The 19,028-nt window shown below is 38.8% G+C and overlaps 1 protein-coding gene across 2 annotated transcripts in view; it reads right to left on the bottom strand.

Annotated features, from left to right (window-relative positions):
• Positions 1-4,809: 4,809 nt before the first annotated feature.
• PLGRKT (plasminogen receptor with a C-terminal lysine) overlaps positions 4,810-19,028 on the bottom strand; it is a 43,428-nt gene continuing 29,209 nt past the window's right edge. For both annotated transcript variants that reach the window (XM_060610205.3, XM_078436069.2), the window contains exons 4-6: positions 9,560-9,690; positions 8,873-8,982; positions 4,810-5,108 (exon numbers count right to left, since the gene is read on the bottom strand). In XM_060610205.3, the coding sequence (XP_060466188.1) occupies positions 4,987-5,108; positions 8,873-8,982; positions 9,560-9,690 (363 nt within the window). In that variant the 3' untranslated portion in view covers positions 4,810-4,986. The remainder of the gene's footprint in view (positions 5,109-8,872; positions 8,983-9,559; positions 9,691-19,028) is intronic.

Genomic DNA, 19,028 nt, shown 5'->3' with positions numbered 1-19,028 from the left:
TGTCTGCCTATCCCTCACATCCAGGCAGAGCAGAAAACATCCACAGAGTGCTGCTAGCCATAATGGAAGTCCTCCAAGAAAAAAATAAATAAACTGAGGTTAGCAATCCATCATTCAATCCTGTGACACCTGTGGACAGAAAAATTTGAACCAGAAATGTCATCTAAACCTGAGACTTAGCAGCACCATTGAGTCTTTATCAGTGACCTAGGTTTCCAGTTACCTTTATCAGCAGTCATGATGAATTTGTCCTGCCCAGCCACATTTCTTACTGTCTTCCAAGTGGCCAGAGGAACAAGTTAGCACAGCAAAATAAACTGGGCTGCAAGAGAATCCCACAGGTGACTTTGGTCCCTGAGGGGCTCAACTCCCCCTACCAGTGGCTCCCCTGGCAGCCATTTTTGTGCTGTTTACTATGAGGGGCATTTGAGTCAGCTTTATCCCTTCATGAAGACTACTCATTTTTTTTTGGCCTTCTTATTTTCTAGGCCTTTCTCACTTTCTCTCCCCCGCCCCTAGTCAGTCTGGGCTTCCTGGTGCACCTGCAGGCCAAGCACTGCTCCAGTCTTCATAAATTCCAAAGTTACCAGTAGAAAAATCATCAGAGATGCTAAGTAGTCATCCCTGAATACTAGAATCTACTTTCTGCAAATTGTACAGTTGGTAGAATGCAGGTATTCCTGAAATCCCTTGTAGGCATCCACAAGGCCAAACCTAAGGAATATTTCCAACCCTCTTGCAGAACAAACACACTCCAAGGCCAAGAGATAGTGTGATCCCTGGCTAGTGGACTTTATTTAATAATATTTTCCCAGCAAGAGTTTGTTCCTTTCCCAGAACAGTGGAGCAGAAACACTATCTAGGTTCTGGCTAGTGTCTCTAGACTATAACCTTTGACCATGCGTGTATTAAATTGTCAAAGTCTATAAAATATATTATGAATTTCAGATTGCTCACATTCAGATTACATTGGTTGTAGATTATTCTTTGTAATTTGAGTCTGCTCCCTCCTCATCTTCTTCTAAACCCTGCCCTTCTTTTTTTTTTTAATTTTTTAAAAAATGTTTATTTGTTCTTGAGACAGACAGAGCATGAACGGGGAAGGGGCAGAGAGAGAGGGAGACACAGAATCCGAAACAGGCTCCAGGCTCCGAGCTGTCAGCACAGAGCCCGACGCAGGGTCTGAACCCACGAACCATGAGATCATGACCTAAGCCAAAGTTGGATGCTTAACCAACTGAGCCATCCAGGTGCCCTAAACCCTGCCCTTCTAATCCCCTCTTCTAAGGCTCTGAGACTGAGTATCTATGATATTATAGAAGCATATTTTTGATTTTGACTTTCATTGTCACTGTTCTTTCAGAGTCAGGGAGAATCCTGCCAGGAATTCAAAACACCAACATTTTAGTACAAACTACCATTACCAGATGTGGAATTTTAGGTAAATCACAAAAAGCCTCCATTTTCTTGAGAAAATGTGAAAATGGGAGCTTATAGTAGACCATTTCCAAGGGTCTTCTCTTTTTAACATCTGGACAATAACTTCAGTATTTGTCATTAAAACTGTTTTCAGTAGATTTAGGACACTTTTATAATCTTTACAAAGTGAAGTTAGGTACTGGACCATAAAGGACCCTTCAGTTTTACCCCCAAACACAAACTGAGTTGGGTATAATATCATATAAACTTAGTTTATTTGTAATTTTAGTGACTGTAATTTTAGTCCCCAGTTCTCTCATTTAAATATGAGTTAAAAACGTTCAAAATGGCTAAGTACTGTGATTTTATAAACTGTTTTTGCTATTATATTATTTTATTATTATAAAGTGATTTGATTTCCAATAAGGGTCATTCTGGTGCAGAAAATTTTGGGGCCCGTATTTATTTCCTTCCCACCACGACTTAACCTCCACGTGAAGGTGAGGGAATCTCTGCATTGCTTTGGTTAGGTCTGCAGTGTCTTGGGGGAAGATGAACAGCCACATAGGATAGGGATGAGATTTTCCCCAGCTTTGTTTCTAATCACTGAAAAGACACTGGGTGAGGTTACCCTTATTCAAATCTCTAAATCTTTGCTTATAATCAGACCTTAGTTTCTTATTTTTCTTCTAATATATTTTCTTACAACAATTTCCTTATTCTTCTTGTAATATCACAAAGATCTGTAAATATAAGCTACCTGAACAAAGACCACATCATGTTCAGTATTTAGAAATGTTAGATGTCTAGGGGTACCTGAATGGCTCAGTTGGTTGAGCGTCCAACTTTGGCTCAGGTCACAATCTCACAATTTGTGAGTTTGAGCCCTGCATCGGGCTCTCTGCTGTCAACTCAGAGCCCACTTCAGATCCTCTGTCTCCCTTTCTCTCTGCCCCTTCCCAGCTCATGCTCTCTCTCAAACATAAAAAAACATTAGAAAATTCAAAAAAAAAGAAATGTCAGATGTCTAGTTGGTAATCAGAATTTAATAATAATAATAATAGTAATTAATGCAAGTATTAACATAAATGGCTAACAGCTCGAGTGTCAGAGCAAAAATGTTTGTCCTTTCAATTATAAATGTTATTATATTTCATAATATAAATATTATTATGTTTAATAATAAGGGGAAAAGCATTGGATAATCAGTAATACAAAAGACAATTGGAATATATTTTAATACAGTTGAATTGCAAAGCCTTTATTTAATAGCTCTGCTTTGATTTTTGCCTCACAATAGGCACAAACAAAAATGTGAGTGTGTGTGTGTTTAGCAGAGGCTCTATTGAGTAATAATTACTAACGAACTCAGGGTTAATGCCAGGGTGAGAGGCCAATACAAATGAATGTCCTGGTGGTCCAGAGGGACCCCAGCCTGATATGTTGCACACTGACACACATCTTGTGTAAGGTCTTTAGCCAGTCAGTCTTTGCAGGACACTTAAGCCCATTCTCGGTGGGCCCTGGCTAGACCGTGTCAGGAATGTTCGGACAGAATGATTGAATTTAAGGTAAAAGAAATGCAATTCCAGATTCTGGCATGGTCTATGAACCAGTGCTAGATGTTAAGTATCCTTTAGACCACCAGTGTGCCTCCTAATCACTACTTTCCCATGTCCTCCAGGAAATCCATGCTAATGATTCAATGAAGAGAACTTACTTTCTTCTCCCTCCACAAACTCAAACTAGTTTCCCAGTTTTGCTATTCTTCTGTGTCACTTTCCTGAACCTATGCTCAAAGCCACAGCCTTAGTTCAGGCCCTGGCCAGTACTCGGGTGGACTATTGCCGTTCTTCATTGCATGGGCTCTGGGATCTTCCCCCTATAGTGACTAATTCCAGTAAAACCCAGTGCAGATATTTCATGCCCATTACTCTCAGGATGCAGATTCCTTAAACCCAAAGCCATTCCAGAGATAATCTGTGCCTCCAAGTGCATTTCTTAACACGTCCCTCACAGGAGGAACCCCCCAGCCTAGGCAAATCGAACCAGCAGCAAATCCCTGGAAGTGACATCCTGTCTTGCCTTTAATCAAGCCTCTTCTTCTGCCCAGCATGTCATTGTTCTGCACCTCCTTATCTTCATGGAGAACTTCAGTGCATCCTTTAAGACCTCACCCAACGTTCTCTACAACTATGATTCTGTCAGAACCATATGTTGATATGTGGTCAGTTGCTTGAGTATAATGACTATTGTTTATAACAATGGCTTGTGTTCCCCCTTCAGATTTCATCTCCTCCTATTCTGCTTGGCCTTTCTATTCTTTGGCCATGCCAGGTCTCAGAGTTTTTCCTCTGGCTCTTCCCTTTGCTGAGATCCTTTCCCTGTCCCCCTAGCTGCTCTTCACAGGACCGGTTAATTCACCATTCAAGTATCAGCCCAAACGTTACCTCTGTAGAGAGGCAGTTCCTACTGTCCCAGATCCATAGTCCCCCCTCCCCACATGCTCCCAATCACTCTGTTATCCTGTTTTATTTCTACTGGAGCATTCATCACCATCAGAAATGGTCTTGTTTATCTCCATGTTTGTTTGTTCCTTTCCTCAGTTCTTCCACCCCTTACTAGAACACATTCCTTTGCCTGAGATGCACCAACCTTGTCTGTTCATTCACTCATGTAACCCTAGGGCCTACAATAGTGCTTGATACAGAGTAGGTATCAGGAAATATCTTTGTAACTATTCTATTATATGTAGGGTTTGCAACTGTAGGAATGGGGCTAAATAGGGTTATCTTATGAGTATAGGTTTCCTGGTGAGTGGAAGTAAAAAGGTAGGATCCTAATCAACCTCCCCTCATTGCCACCTCTTTAGCAGCTCTGTCCTGAATCATTTGACTGTGTTTACCTTTTGTCTTTCACAGCTGTCTTCGCTTGGCAAGAATGTGTTAAAGGTCTAACCTTTTCAAGGCCTTTTAGAGCATATTCACTGGAGCCAAACCATTTAGGTTCAAGTCTATATATGGCTCTAGGCAAGTAATTTAAGTTCTCTGTGTCTTAGTTTCCACAGCCGTAAAATGATGCCTGCTTTATGGGATTGTTGGGATGATTACAATAATATATGCAAAAAAATAAGTGGCCATAATAAGTACAATATTCATGTTAGTCATTAACATTAGTTGTTTTCTATCATGTAGAGACAGGACAGTCGACAAATCCAAATAAAAGAAGTATTGGTGGGAGAGAAATGTGATAGGGAACATGTGTGACAGAGAAATGAGAGCAGCAGGACATTTGCTTCCAGAAATTCAAAACAACATAATTTATTAATTATACATTTAGATATTTGTAATACACACATATATAGGAAATAAGTTATTTAGAGTACCTCCATAATTTTGTGTTGAATGTTATAAATATTATTTTAAAATCATTTAACAAAACCCATCTTGCATTTTAATATTTTAAAATAAAATCCATTATATCAAAATCTCAAGCATCTAAAAATTGTAAAAACCATGATTCAAGTCAACAATGATGTGTTTTGAGATTCGGTGGGTAAACATAATTTCATTTGTCTACGAAGAATTTACTCTGTTCCCTTCTGGCTTTTTCAAGGCTTTCGAAAGTGATCATTCCTTTCGGCAGCTGCAACTTACTCTTTTCTGTTTCCAGTATGTTCTCAGCTTCACCTTAAATAAAGTACAGAAATATGCAAGGTGACAAAATGGCCATTAGTGTTTTGTGAGAAGGCCAAATTGCTATATCGCAATGACAAGCTGTAACAGTGTTGGAGGCATGCCCCTAAATCTCACATTCACATGTTTCACCCATTGTCCTTAGGGGAAGGAAACTCCCAAAGGAAGGCCATTCTTTCCTTTGGGAGGAAAGGAATTCTGAAGACTCAGAGATAAATGATATGCCATAGATTTTACTTGATAGAAGACAGCATTTTAAAATGTAAAAGAAAAAGAATACCACATGTAATACTTAATCCCTTGAAGGAAAGTCAGGATGGTAAGCCTTAGTTGTGTTTGGAGGGGTTTGGGATGGAGAAGCCAAAAAGTCTTTGCTATATTGCCCTTAATATGTAAGTGACACACATAAGAGAAAATAAAGCTTATTAAAATTCTACTTTTTCAGAAAAGCTAATCTTTTACCTGAAACCACTTATACCCAAAATAATATTAAATGTTCTTTAGTCTGTATACATACATACACACAAGAATATACATTAAAATTTTTTTTTAATGTTTTATTTTTTATATTTGAGAGAGGGAGAGAAAGCGAGACAGAGCATGAGCAGGGGAGGGGCAGAGAGAGAGGGAGACACAGAATCTGAAGCAGGCTCCAGGCTCTGAGCTGTCAGCACAGAGCCCTAGGTGGGGCTCAAACTCACAAGCAGTGAGATCAGGACCTGAGCCGAAGTTGGACGCCTAACCAACTGAGCCACCCAGGCTTCCCAAGAATATACATTTTTATAAACAATTCCGCTTTCAAATAACAGCTAGTACTGTCTTGGGCCCAGTTGAAGACTAATTAGCAAGATTAAAAAAATTATAATCTACATTGTTGACATTCTATAAACTTTCCTTGGGAATGAAGGCAAATGTTTCCTTTAAGTACCTCTATTTTAGCACACAGTTTATTTGTACCCCAGGCCCAAGAGGGTGGGCTTACAATTTTCAAATTATAATGTTTCAACCATCGGCAAACATCTTTTTTTTTTGCCTCTGTCTTAAGTAGTAAGTAAAAATCATTATAAATTATATGTAATTAGACAAGCCTTTGATGACATACTAGATGTTTCCATGTGATAGGGCCTCACATACTGCAAATTCTCACCATGTGTTTGCAGAAAGGCTGATGATAAATTCAGTCAAACAAGGGTTGTATATATTGGGTCATCACTAGTTAACAGGGCTAAATGTTATAACCTAAACTTTCGAAGATGGCACATTTCCTGGTAGATTAGAGGAGCCCAACATGGGGCTCTAACTCACAACCGTAAGATCAAGACCTGAGCTGAGAAGAGCTGACCGAGCTGCCCATGTGCCCCTATATATATTTTTTAAACAGGAAATTCCGACAGTGTGTCTTGAAATTTTAAAATTATATGTTCTGTGGATTCTGATGGACCTGTAATAAAATTACTTCCCAAACATACAATCACAGTGTTCTTAGAAAATAAACTTGTTCTCTATTAGTAATATGATCAAGTGAATGCTGTGTAACAGGCTTGACATTTAATAGTACATATTAATTTTTATGAGGCGCTAAGAATTCTAATGTCCATATAAACAATGAAACAATTGAACTCAAGACTAGTGAGTTTTCCCCCCCATTCTTTTTTATGGTGGTAAAATACATATAATATTTACTGTCTTAACCATGTTGAGTCTACAGTTCAGTGGTATTAAAAACATTCATAATGCTGCGCAGGCATCCCTACCATCTATCTCCAGAGCTCCTCATCTTGCAAAATCAGACTAATGAATTCTTAAGCAGATGAGTAGCATGAAACTGAGTAGGTTATTGAAATGAGCTTTAACATTGGTACATCAGTTGTGTAGTTAGTCTCCTGCATAAAATGAGATTGCACTCCAGAATTTAATTTGTAGGTCAGTGTTTAAAATGCATTTTCCCATAGTAATAATGCAATCAAGAAATTTCTAGGCCATCAACAAAAAACTATTTAGCCCACAATATAGCTGAACTATGATATGATACCAATAATGCTTGACCCCAAGGAACATTTTTGCAGAGTTTTTGTGTGGAAAGTGTATTTCCATCTTCAAATGGGAATTTTTAAGAACATATAACCCTTGTATCTCTCTAGGCTTGGGAAAGAGAAGTTCTACTCCCTGATTCCAATACCTGCAAAGGAGTCTATACTTCTTCCCTTCCTGTACCAAATCAGTCCCCACAGAGCTTGAGAGACAGTGATGTGCCCACAGAGCCCATGAGAGGAAAGGCTTGGGAAAGCACTGTTTCCAATATGCTCTGGGTCAAAGGCTCAAGAAGAAGGGACAGTGGCAGTGCTATTTTCTAGGGCAATAAAATCCAGAGTTCTGTGCGAACAGCATGGTGCTGGTGATTATTTAACAACCAGCTCTCCCGGAAAAAAAAAAAGCATATAAGTTTATTATGAACATAAGTTTATTATAAATTTTACTTATATAAAATAAATGTAGCACACAATTTATAAAAAAATAATAAAATGTTCTGTATACTTTATCATAAATTTCCCATAGCAAATTGATTCTCAGAATGTTTTTATTGTTTTTTTCCTGAAATATTATATTCATAGCTAATCTATAGTTGTAATTGATGAGAGAGTATAATTCCAACATGAATATTTGTTGGTATTTTCATTTATACTAATGAGTAGGACAAAAGTGGAAACAATAACATATGTTGGAATGTTATTTGTTTGAGAATGATGTAAACAACTTAGCTGAATCGCATAACAGTTTTTATTTTATTTTACTTTATTTATTTATTTATTTATTTATTTATTTATTTATTTATTTATTTTTCAGATAACAGTTTTTAAATGTTGGGAGAATATTTCCTCAACTGTTTGTGCTAGTCACAGTGTAATAGCCATTGACACAACAAACATTTAAGCACAATCTACAGTATTAACATTTTCTTCTTCACTTCCTTCAGTCTAGACCATGTTGGCAAGCTTTCTTAAAAGGGCCAGACAGTAAATATTTTAGGCTTGTGGGACCTTATGTCTCTATTGCAGCCACTCAGCTCTGTTGTGGTAATGGGAATATATCCACAGACAATTCAGAAATCAATGGGCATGTCTGTGTTCTAATAAAACTTTATTTTCAAAAACATGTGGCCAGCCTGCAGGCCATAGTTTGCCAACCCCTGGCTTAGACAATCAACAAAATAGTAAGTCAAGCCTTGATTTGGTGTTTGCAGATTTCCATGTGTAAATATTCCCACCATGACCAACTTCAGGCTACCAATGGGATGCCACTGAAGTCAGGGTTGTATCTGTATCTTATTGTGTCTGTCTATTGTATCTGCATTTCTGCCATGCAGATACAGTAGATACACATAAAATAGATACACATAACTTAGGAGTACTGATAATAGTAAAATAATGAAAAACTGGTAAGTTGAGTATATATTACCATTGTTTTTAATAGAATTTAATATTATTTTTGTAATTTATTTAATTATAAGTTTATATAATTTAATTTTTAATAATGACTGTATTTAACAACCAGCTTACAAATTCCTGAAAATTTGATAGTTCACGTGAGCTGGTATGAGTTGACTCTAGCACACTGCTATGAGAGGGAGCAGATATGTTGGTCATTGGAAGCTCAGAGAGGGGTCTTGTCAAAATGCCCATAAATGAAGGGATCATAAGGAGAGGATCCTTGAACCAGAAGATGAATCAGAAATAGACTCTGCTTTATCAAAAACTGACCTTTCATTCTTTGGAGAAGGGTTCCATATCCTAAGTCATACTGGTAGGTGAAGACAAAGCCTAATGGAATGATAGGGAAGAGGAAGGCTGGCTTCTTCCTTCTTATTGCTCTGGTTCAAGAACAAAAAAGAATAAATATCAAGAATGGCATGTAAATACTTATCTCCATACTCAATGAAAAAAAATTACCTGCTTTTGGACGAATGTCCTCCATTTTAGAAGGTACTTAGTACGTTTGAGTATTTTACAGAAATAGAATTTTCTTACCCACAACCTCTCCCCAGAGTCTGCAATTCTCAAGAGCAGAGTCTATGACTTGCTCGTCTTTATTTGACATTGAGGCTCAGATTAATCATTTAAAAAATGGTTAAGTATTGCTATATCCCCCTTATGGATTGTGGAGATAAATTAGCAGAGGACTTCTTCTATCTTGGTATTAAGTCAGTCCTGTAACTTATAAAATGGAGAAAAGGATAGAAGAAATCTGAGACACTAGAGGTAGAATTAACTATTTCTACCCTGGTTCTACAGTTATCTCCAAGGACTAAGCTATAAGGGGTTACTGTTTTTACGTATACACTATTTGCAACAAAGTCCTATCTTGGTCAACTTGATAATGATATGTAATGTCAAAAGAAAAAATAAGTAAATTACTTAAGACAAGTTTAAAGTAAATAGCAAACATACCCAGCTGTTAAAGAGATGGCTGCAATGCCAAAAAAAGTTCCAAAATATTTGAGGAATTCTCGAGACCAAGCAATCTGCAAAGCCATCTGCCTTTCTCTCATTTCATTCTGCATCATTAGCTGTCTTTCCAGCTGAGGAAGAAACAAATAGCAAAGTCTGGTTACTCATCTTTTGATTTGGAGCACAGAGTTAATAATCTGCTCTTCCAAGGGATTTTCATTCTTCATTTGTTTTTATTCGTCTTTTTTTTTTTTTTTTTTTTTTTTTTTTTTAATCTCAATAGACTTTGATTGAAGTTCCTCTGGACAGCTATCCACAGCTGTCACCTTGGCAGTGAAATCTTCCTGGAATATATATACAGACTGGATATGATATTCTTCTTCTGTGTCCTCAGGTCTTGAATGCATGTGATCTGGAACTTTTATTCAACCCTAAAATATATGTTCAGCCTATTCTGTCACTTGTGAGGAAAGATCTATGTGCTTTTAAATGCAAGTACATCTTATTGGCCATTATTAGAAATTGCATTGAAATCATTTTTCTTTCCAAATTTATCTGGCTGCAAATTGACATTCACTTGATGTAGCAGGTCCATATCATTTTATGATATGATTGTAGAGGGGTTTTACTCTAAGACATCAATAGAGATTTTTCTTTGCCATAATCTTCTTTTTGCCTCAAGTGCTTTGTCACTTTAGTCAGTGTCTTTCGCTTCATTGGAGCAGAAAGCATATACAGCCCAGAGCACAAAAGGAGACTGGATTTCTGAAGGGATATTTAGAAAACACAAGAGAAGCAACTGTCTGACAGCCCATTATTTTGAGAAATTCAGATTCTTTTTTTAAAAATGTTTTTATTATTTATTTTTGAGAGCAAGAGACAGAGTGGGAGTGGGAGAGGGGCAGAGAGAGAGGGAGACCCAGGATCCAAAGCAGCTCCTGAGCTGTCAGCACAGAGCTGAACATGGGGCTCAAGCCCACGAACCGTGAAATCATGACCTGAGCTGAAGTCGGATGCTTAACCGACTGAGCCATCCAGGCACCCCAAGAAAGTCAGATTCTTGAGAGATAAAAGTTGTTTTTTAAATTCTAAAATCTTGGCACTGTGTATCATTAGCAGAATATAGAGGACAGCAAGCATAGAATTCATGATGTAAACCATAGGGTGGGAAGGAATGGGAAATAACGTGACTCCGTTTTCCCTTCTTGCTGCCTTTCTACTGTAAGAAGGAACTAGAAGAAGAAAGGGAGATTTTAGATTTAAAGATGGGGCTTGGCTCCTTGGCCCCTCTTAGGGGTTGAAACTCTGGAGGGTTGTGATGGATTTAGGGTTTGGGGATCCCCAGAGTGTACCTGTGGGCCTATCTTCTGTTGGGAATTCTGGCAAGGGACAACTGAAGTGGAGCAGAAATGGTTGCAAGGCAGATCTAGGCTTAGAGCAGACCTGAGAGAGGCCACTCAGTCTCCCTCAGCCGCCAGGGGGTATGGAGAATGTTTGCAGGGTTCCTGTGTCAACCTGAAGAGGGTCATAGAAGGTAGCTGACAATTGAAGGCAGGTCTGGGCTTACCAGATAGTCCACAAAACCTAGAGCCTGGGGACTCCTTAACAGACACTCAGGCAGGGGCCATAAACCACGTGCTGGGTAGGGAAAGTGGCTGGATATCAGGGGAATAGCAGCATCCTAGAGTCCAGAGATGATGGCCAAGCCAACCTGAAACATGGCTGAATACCCTTCGAGGAAATAACCTGGAGCTGCCCAGGTTGATCAAACAGGAAATAACAGCAGAAAAGCCTCCTCCAGCCAGAGTGTTTTGTGTACATGATTAGTTAGCATGTGAAATGCATCCTTGCTATATTACTTATTCAAAAACTTACATGATAGTTCATAGTATCCCCCCCCAAAGTGATGTAGATGCATCAATTAATCATTTGTGTTGTTATCAAAATGCAGCTGAATCCAATCATGAAACAGATGAACACAAGATCAGTGGTTCTGAATCGTACCTGCACATTGTGAGCCTCTCAGGAACTTTTCAAAATCCCAATGCCCAGGCCCACACCCCGGACCAGTGAAACTAGGATCTGGAGTGAGGACCAGTCATTAATATTTTTTAAAGGTTGCCAGGTAATTCCAGTATGCAGCTAGGATTGAGAACCACTGCCTGAAAAAATTCACAGCCTAGGTTTTCCCAACCAAAGATCAAGCTGAAATATCAGTCTGAAAACTGATCCTCTGGGAATTCTCAAAAGATTGGGAACAGAGGGCTTTGTAAGGTTGGTGGAACTAATCTGTATGGCACTGTCGTGGTGGAAAGGTGACACTGCATTTGCCAAAGACCTTTAAACTTCAGGCACAAAGAGTGAATCGCATTGTATGCAGTAATGAAGCATCCTGGATGGGATCGTGGGACAGAAAAGGAAATTAGGGAAAAACTAATGAAATTTGAATATGGAATTTATTTAATAGTGATATACCAATGTTAATTTCTTAGTTGTGACAGTTAAAATAATGTTAGATATTAACTGTAGAGTATACTAAGTATGGGGTATTCAAGAACCCTGTCCTCTTTTTTTTTTTTAAGTTTATGTATTTTGAGAGAGATGGACAGTATGAGTGGGGGAGGCAGAGAGAGAGAGAGAGAGAGAGAGAGAGAAAATCCCAAGCAGGCTCTGCACTGTCAGAGCGGAGCTGGATGCAGGGCTCAAACTCACAAAACCGTGTGACCATGACCTGAGCTGAAACCAAGAGTCAGACGCTTAACTGACTGAGCCACCCAGGCGCCCCTGTCCTCTTTTTCTATAAAACTAAAGCTGTTCTAAAATTTAAGTTTATTTTAAAAATGGTTATGAACAAATCTTATTTTATGTGTCTCTTCTAATAAGAATAGAGGCATTCATCTCTGTATATCATAAATTGTGATAATCAGTAAGACTGTGTATCTACAATAAACTCTGAGCCTAGCATTAAAAAAAAATCTATGCATACCCTCTCTGTGGGCAAAAAAATTCCTGATGAAAGACATCACTGAGCTATAATTTTAATTACCAATTAAGTTTATTAATTATCTCATGCTTCATAAATTATGCTTAAAATCATAGGCCTAGATCTAAATACATTTCAAACTTCAAATTAATTAATGAATTTTATTAACAAACTTTTTCAGCAGCCATAAGGGATAATTCTATTAATTTACCAATAATAGGCATCATGTAAATAAATGTACATTCATTTTCACCCTTCTTCCCCAAATATTGACACATAAGAAATACGAGAAAAAGAGAACATGTACAGTAAGTTTCCTTAGCAGTTTTTTTAATTAAAATAATTTTTTTTATTGTTTATTTTTGAGAGATAGAGACAGAGCGTGAGTAGGGAAGGGGCAGAGAGAGAGGGAGAGACAGAATCTGAAATAGGCTCCAGGCTCTGAGCTGTCAGCACAGAGCCCGATGCAGGGCTTGAACCCACGAACCGTGAGATAATGACCTGAGCTGAAGTTGGATGCTTAACTGACTGAGCCACCCAGGCACCCCTCCTTAGCAGTTTTTAACCCAAATCATAAATGTAAAATTCTTCATCCTATTTTAAAAGAATTTTAGATCTTTTTATAATAATAGGGGTTTTTTTGTCTCTTATTTTTGGTATTGCTTTACAAAACAATTTGAAATTAGAATGTTACTTCTTATGATTTCAGACTCTAATGTTCTTATAGGTTTATGTGATACTAGTTTAACAGTTATAGAACCACAATTCATTTTAAAGAGAACATAATAAAAGGGAACTAGCCTATTAAAAATAATTGTAATAGGGGCACCTGGGTGGCTCAGTCGGCTAAGTGTCTGACTTCAGTTCAGGCCATGATCTCACGTTTGTGGGTTTGAGCCCCACGTTAGGCTTTGTGCTGACAGATCAGACCCTGGAAGCTGCTTCGGATTCTGTGTCTCCCTCTCTTGCGGCCCCTCTTCCACTCATGCTCTGACTCTGTCTCTCTCTCCCTATCAAAAATAAATGAACATCAAAAAAATTTTTTTAATTGTACATAGTAGTAGAAACCATATCCTGACTACATTCATAAAACTGTTATATCTGCTCTTTCTTGTGTATTTTATTTAATTTTAATTTATTTATTTATTTTAGAGAGAGAGTGCATGGGCAAGTGTGGGAGGGACAGAGAAAGAGAGACTCTCAAGCAGGCCCCATGCCCAGCACAGAGCTGGACACGGGGCTCCATCTCACGACAGTGAGATCATGACCTGAGCTGAAATCAAGTCGGTCGCTCAGCTGACTGGGCTACCCCAGGCAACCCCCTCTTGTGTATTTTAATTCTTCAGTTTCTGTGTTTATATATATATTTATATTATACATATATATTTTTAAATAAATATATATTTAACATATTAATATATTTAATTGTTATATTTAAATAATTTAATAAAATATATTTTATATTTTATATAAAAATATATGTTTAAGCTTTATCTATCTATTTATTTATTTAGAGAGCACATGAGCAGGGAAAGAGGAGAGAGAGAGTCCCAAGCCAACTCTGGACTGCCAGAGAGGAGCCAGCTGCAGGGGCTCAGTCCCACGAACCGTGAGATCATGACCTGAACTGAAATCAAGAGTCAGACACTTAACCAATTGAGCCACCCAGGCACCCCTCTTTGTTTAAAAAATATTAAGAACAGTCACAAATTACTGACCTCAGTAATTTATCAATCTCTTGAGTTTCAGAAGGGACAATTACATAAAGTTCCACAGACCACTTAATGCAAGTTTCCCCTTAATACAATAATAAAGTGATTAAATTTCACTTGGATGCAGAAAATATTTTCAGAGCTCAAAGAAGGCAATGACATTGTCCTATAAATTATTTTCATTGCATTTTTTTCCATTGGAGCCTTTTCTATTTTTGAGAAATAATTAGACCAATCTTGAAAAAATTCAGTTACTTCTGTCTTTTTAGTTTCCAGTGGCCTTTTAACTTATGCATAATATAGTCCCAAGTAACAGAAAAGTTGTGTTTTTATTTCCTTAATTGGGCAATGCCAAAAAGAATTCTGTGTCCTGTCACAAAAAGAAGTTTTTTTTTTTTATCAGAATTGAAAATATTTCATATTCGTCGGGGCCTTTGTTAAATTAACAGAGACATCATTGATACCCCCTAAACTAAAAGCAAAATCAGAATTTCAGATAAATAGAACATAAACTAAGATTGCTAACATGAAGCATCTGTAAATGAAAACTGTAACAAGTAGATTTATCTTTAATTGGCTCTACCGATAGATATATTTTAAGTTTATTTATTTTGAGAGAGAGAGAGAGAGAGAATGAGCAGGGGAGGGGCAGAGAGAGAGGGAGACAGAGAATCCTAAGCAGGCTCTGCACTGTTGTTTCAGAGTCCAATGTGGGGCTCAAAACCAGGAACTATGAGATCATGACCTGAGCTGAAATCAAGAGTCAACTGACTGAGCCACCCAGGTGCCCTGCTCTACAGATATTTTAAATGCTCAACATCCAGTAAATAGTTTGGGGAGAATCCAGAAAGGAAAATGAGTAATAAATTCAAGTTTTTTACAAAAAAAACCTATTTTTTTGGTCAATGACTTATGAAAGTAACTGAACATAAACAAAATCACAGTAGTATTTAGAAGCTTAAAAGCTTTGCTTACAGCATCTTGTTACATATCTTCCAATAAAGATTAAACACAATTAAATCCATTCTTCCTCTCAAATGTTTGAAAACAGTAAGGTCTCCCTAAATAAAAGATAAGAATGCAAGTTTGGCAAAAACCTTTTATGTTAAGTTATGGATTCCAAAATAAATGGAATCTCCCCAATGAGATCAGAAGATGCTAACAAGATAAGCAGAGCCTGGGAAAGAACAAAAGACCTTTGACCTTCTCAGCCATTGTCTAAAAGTCTTTTAAGATCACTCCTAACTGTGTCTGGTACTGAAATTGAAGACAATTCCACAACTTAAGTAAAAAACAATATGGGCGTTTTCTTTTATCCTGGTTTTCCTCATTTTAAAGAGGACATATTTCTTAGTTTGATAATTAATGTTTCACTTTGTTGATCCTAACTGTGCACAAAACTAAAACCTCTATAATACGTAGAACTAAGAATCTTAGAATCAAAATATGTTTCAAAAAATAAAATCAGAAAATCCTTAAGAAATTGCAGGATGCTTATTTTTACTTCATTGTGGACACTGATTTGCTAATTGTGACATACTATTGAGGATATACGATTCGCTAATAATAGTAACGTGGCTCATGAGGTGCTAAGCACTGTACTTGTTTACATACATTGCCTTTCCCACAAAACCCTATGAGGTTGGTCTATGAGTTGAAAAAAAGGGAATCCATTCCAACTAGTAGTTTAAACAAAATGACAATTATTGCAGGGTATCTCGCAGCTTAAGAATTTCTGGGGAAGCAGGGAAAATCAGTTTGCATTCTGTATTGTCAGGAACAACACAACCAGGAGAATGCTCGGCCAGAACATGGGACTTTTCTGGGGGAACCCCACAGCTACTGTCTCCTGTCACATACTTGGGTCCAAATGCTGAAACTCCACCTCCACATTCCCAAAATACCAGTCACTTCTACAGTGGTTACTAGAAGATCCAGTGTCTTCTTGGAGCTTTACACTGCCCACATCTACCTCCAGAGTCTCCCTCAGGCATGCCCTACCTGGCAGAACTAGGTTAGATATGAAACCCAGCTGCAAGGGAGTCTGGGAAACTTGCCTTTGACTTTTCCAGCCTCTGTTGTATCCACAGGCACTTGATAAGGGAGTTGGAATGGAACAGAAGTTAAACAATCCAGTCAATATTAACGGCCACAGGAGGTATTATCTAGTTTACAGTTGAGGAAACTGAGGTTCAAAGTTTGAGTGATTTCCCCTGTGGCCTCAGTTATTAAATAGCAGACCTGGGATTCTAACCCAGACCTGCCTGTCCCAAAGTCCAAATTTTCAGTCTACTGTTAAGTATACTGAAGTATCAAGTCAGTATAGAAAATAGGGGTGAATGGCAGGGTATGTGATCATCATCTGAAAAACCTTTAGCTTTCCATATATTTGATGCCATAATTTTAGAAAGATTGCATAAAGCTCTCAATTGACCTGGGATACAGACTGACCTGAATATTCTGTTTAAATCTCTTTGAAAGAACCTCAACAACTCACTGCCTCCAATTTCTTACCAGCATTTCATGCTCCCCTCTCCTCAGTGATTTCGGTAACTACCACTCTCTGAATGTGAGCATTTCATGGTCCTTACAAGACGTCCTTTTCAGTGCCACGGCGGATTTCTCAGAGAACCAGTAGCCACCACCACTTCCGAATAATGACCAGGGTCTGCAGACTTGACTGTCTAAACATTTCTTTGAGATGTGACCTCCCCTGTCCTATTGCACAGGCATGGGTTTGGGGCTCTGGGATCTCTCCCTGAGAGAGAACAAAGCCAGCCCATGGCTTTGTAAGGAAAATAGTGTCTGTGCTCGAGATGAGGGCAGAACAGGGAGCAACGGAAGTTCTGAAAGGTCAAGACCTGCTCCCCTTCTGTAGACAGGATACAAAAGGAAAAGGAAACTCGTAAGAGCAGATGAGCACTGGAGCCTTTTCCAGAAACGGTCCTTCAAATCCTCTATTTGTTTACTTTGCCCCCAGAATTTCCTGCTTGGTCATCTTCTCTTGGTCTTCCAGTTCCTGGTGATACCATCTCTTCCTGATGACTTCTGAATTCTAAATCTCCATCCTACAACTCTTTTCAGTGGTAGATCCTATTTCCAGCTGCCTTCTGGGGACCTCCCCTGGGAGAGGGATGGGCAGGTCTTACCGTAATATCTCTGCATACCTCCTGAATCCAGTCTCTTTCTTCCGTGCTGCCTTTGTTCCAGCTCCAGCCCAGAGCATCATTACTCATCAAAAAAAGTACAGCGTTACCGCCATCTGTGTTCTCTGGTCCTAGTTTCTTCCCCAACCTGTCCCTTTTTTAATACTTGTCTTTTTATATTTGTTTATATTCTTGTCTTAAAACGATTCTTATATTACTTTCCTGCTGAAAAACTTCCACTGGCTCTTTAGTTCCTAGACATGATGTAGCCTTTTAAAATCCTATTCTGTTTCACCTCTAGGGCTTTGTGTCCTGCCACCCTTGTCCTAGACACCAGCCACCAGCCTTCACCTGTGTCAGGCATTTTCCCCTTTCCACACATTTTTGTTTATGGAAAGAGATAGACTTTGGGATTGCATGGACTAGGTTCACATTCCAGTTACATCACTTACTTGCTGTGTGATTGTGGGAAAGACCCCTGAATGCCTTAACTCAAATTCCTCTATCTCCAGGAGCAACATTAGCTGCCTTACAGGGCTGCTCTCCTAAATCCCACGGTGTATTTGCAAGGGCTGGTGCGCCAAGGGCACTGGTATGTGTTAGCCTCTTTGTCTTGCTGTTTCCTCTCATCTCCTGTCCTTGGTGGTTACCTAGATTTAGAGACTTACTCTTTTCCTTTCTTCGCTCTCTCTTCCCTGGAGAGTTTCTGTTTTCCTGACTTGAGAGTTTATCTTTGCAGGAGGCCCTCACATCTCTTTCCGGAGTGCTGTCTACTCACTGAGCAATGCTGCCAGCTGCAGCCATCTCTCTAGCATTCCTGGCACTACCCTGAATTCAACACCACCTGCATTTCCATGGTGGTTCCTTCAGACCAGCTCCTTGTCTTCCTCAGAGGTGCCGTGATTCTCCCAGGGGAATGAAAACTTTTATTTCATTTTCAAGTTACTCCCCTTCTTATTCCCCCCAAGTTCTAGTTAGTCCAGAAATCCCACCCACTTTTCTTTCAAAATTTCCCCTTTTCTCCATTCTTGCTGCCTCCCCTGCTAGCCTTATATGTCTAGACTGCGGTATATATCTATTAACAAAAGCACTGTGGCACAGAGGCCACAGTAGACACCAGGGCCAGGCTGCCTGCCAGGGAAGCCTAGTTCCATCACTTGCAAGCTGTCTGGATTTTGGTGAGTTCTTGCATCTTTCTGCGCCTCAGTTTTCTCATCTGTAAAATGGAGCAAATGACAGTGCCTACCTTTTAGAGTTGTTATAAGTATTCAATGAGCAAATACATGCAGAGGTCTAGAGCAGAGCTTTAATAAGGGTTAAATAAAAGTTAGTTGCCATTATTTGCCTAGAAAATAGATACAGAATTGTAAGATTGATTATTTGTAAATATCGATTCTGCCCCTGGTGCTCCCCTCCTCGAAAACTTTTAATGCTTCTATTTTTGCCTCTCTGCTCAGTTTTCCAGGTCCTTCAGACCATATCTGTGCCCCAGGATGTCCTAACCTTGTTGTCTGCTGCAGCCCCTCCCAGCTTTGGTCAGCCTGGCCTCCTACAGTTTTCTAGGTGGGACTCCACTCATCTCTTCCCAGCCCTGTGACCTAGGTGAGTCACGACATATGTATGCTCTA

This window comes from Panthera onca, chromosome D4 (genome assembly GCF_046562875.1).
Source record: "Panthera onca isolate mPanOnc1 chromosome D4, mPanOnc1 haplotype 2, whole genome shotgun sequence".
NCBI classification, from domain to species: Eukaryota; Metazoa; Chordata; class Mammalia; order Carnivora; family Felidae; genus Panthera; species Panthera onca.
This window is presented reverse-complemented; position numbering and strand designations above follow the sequence as displayed.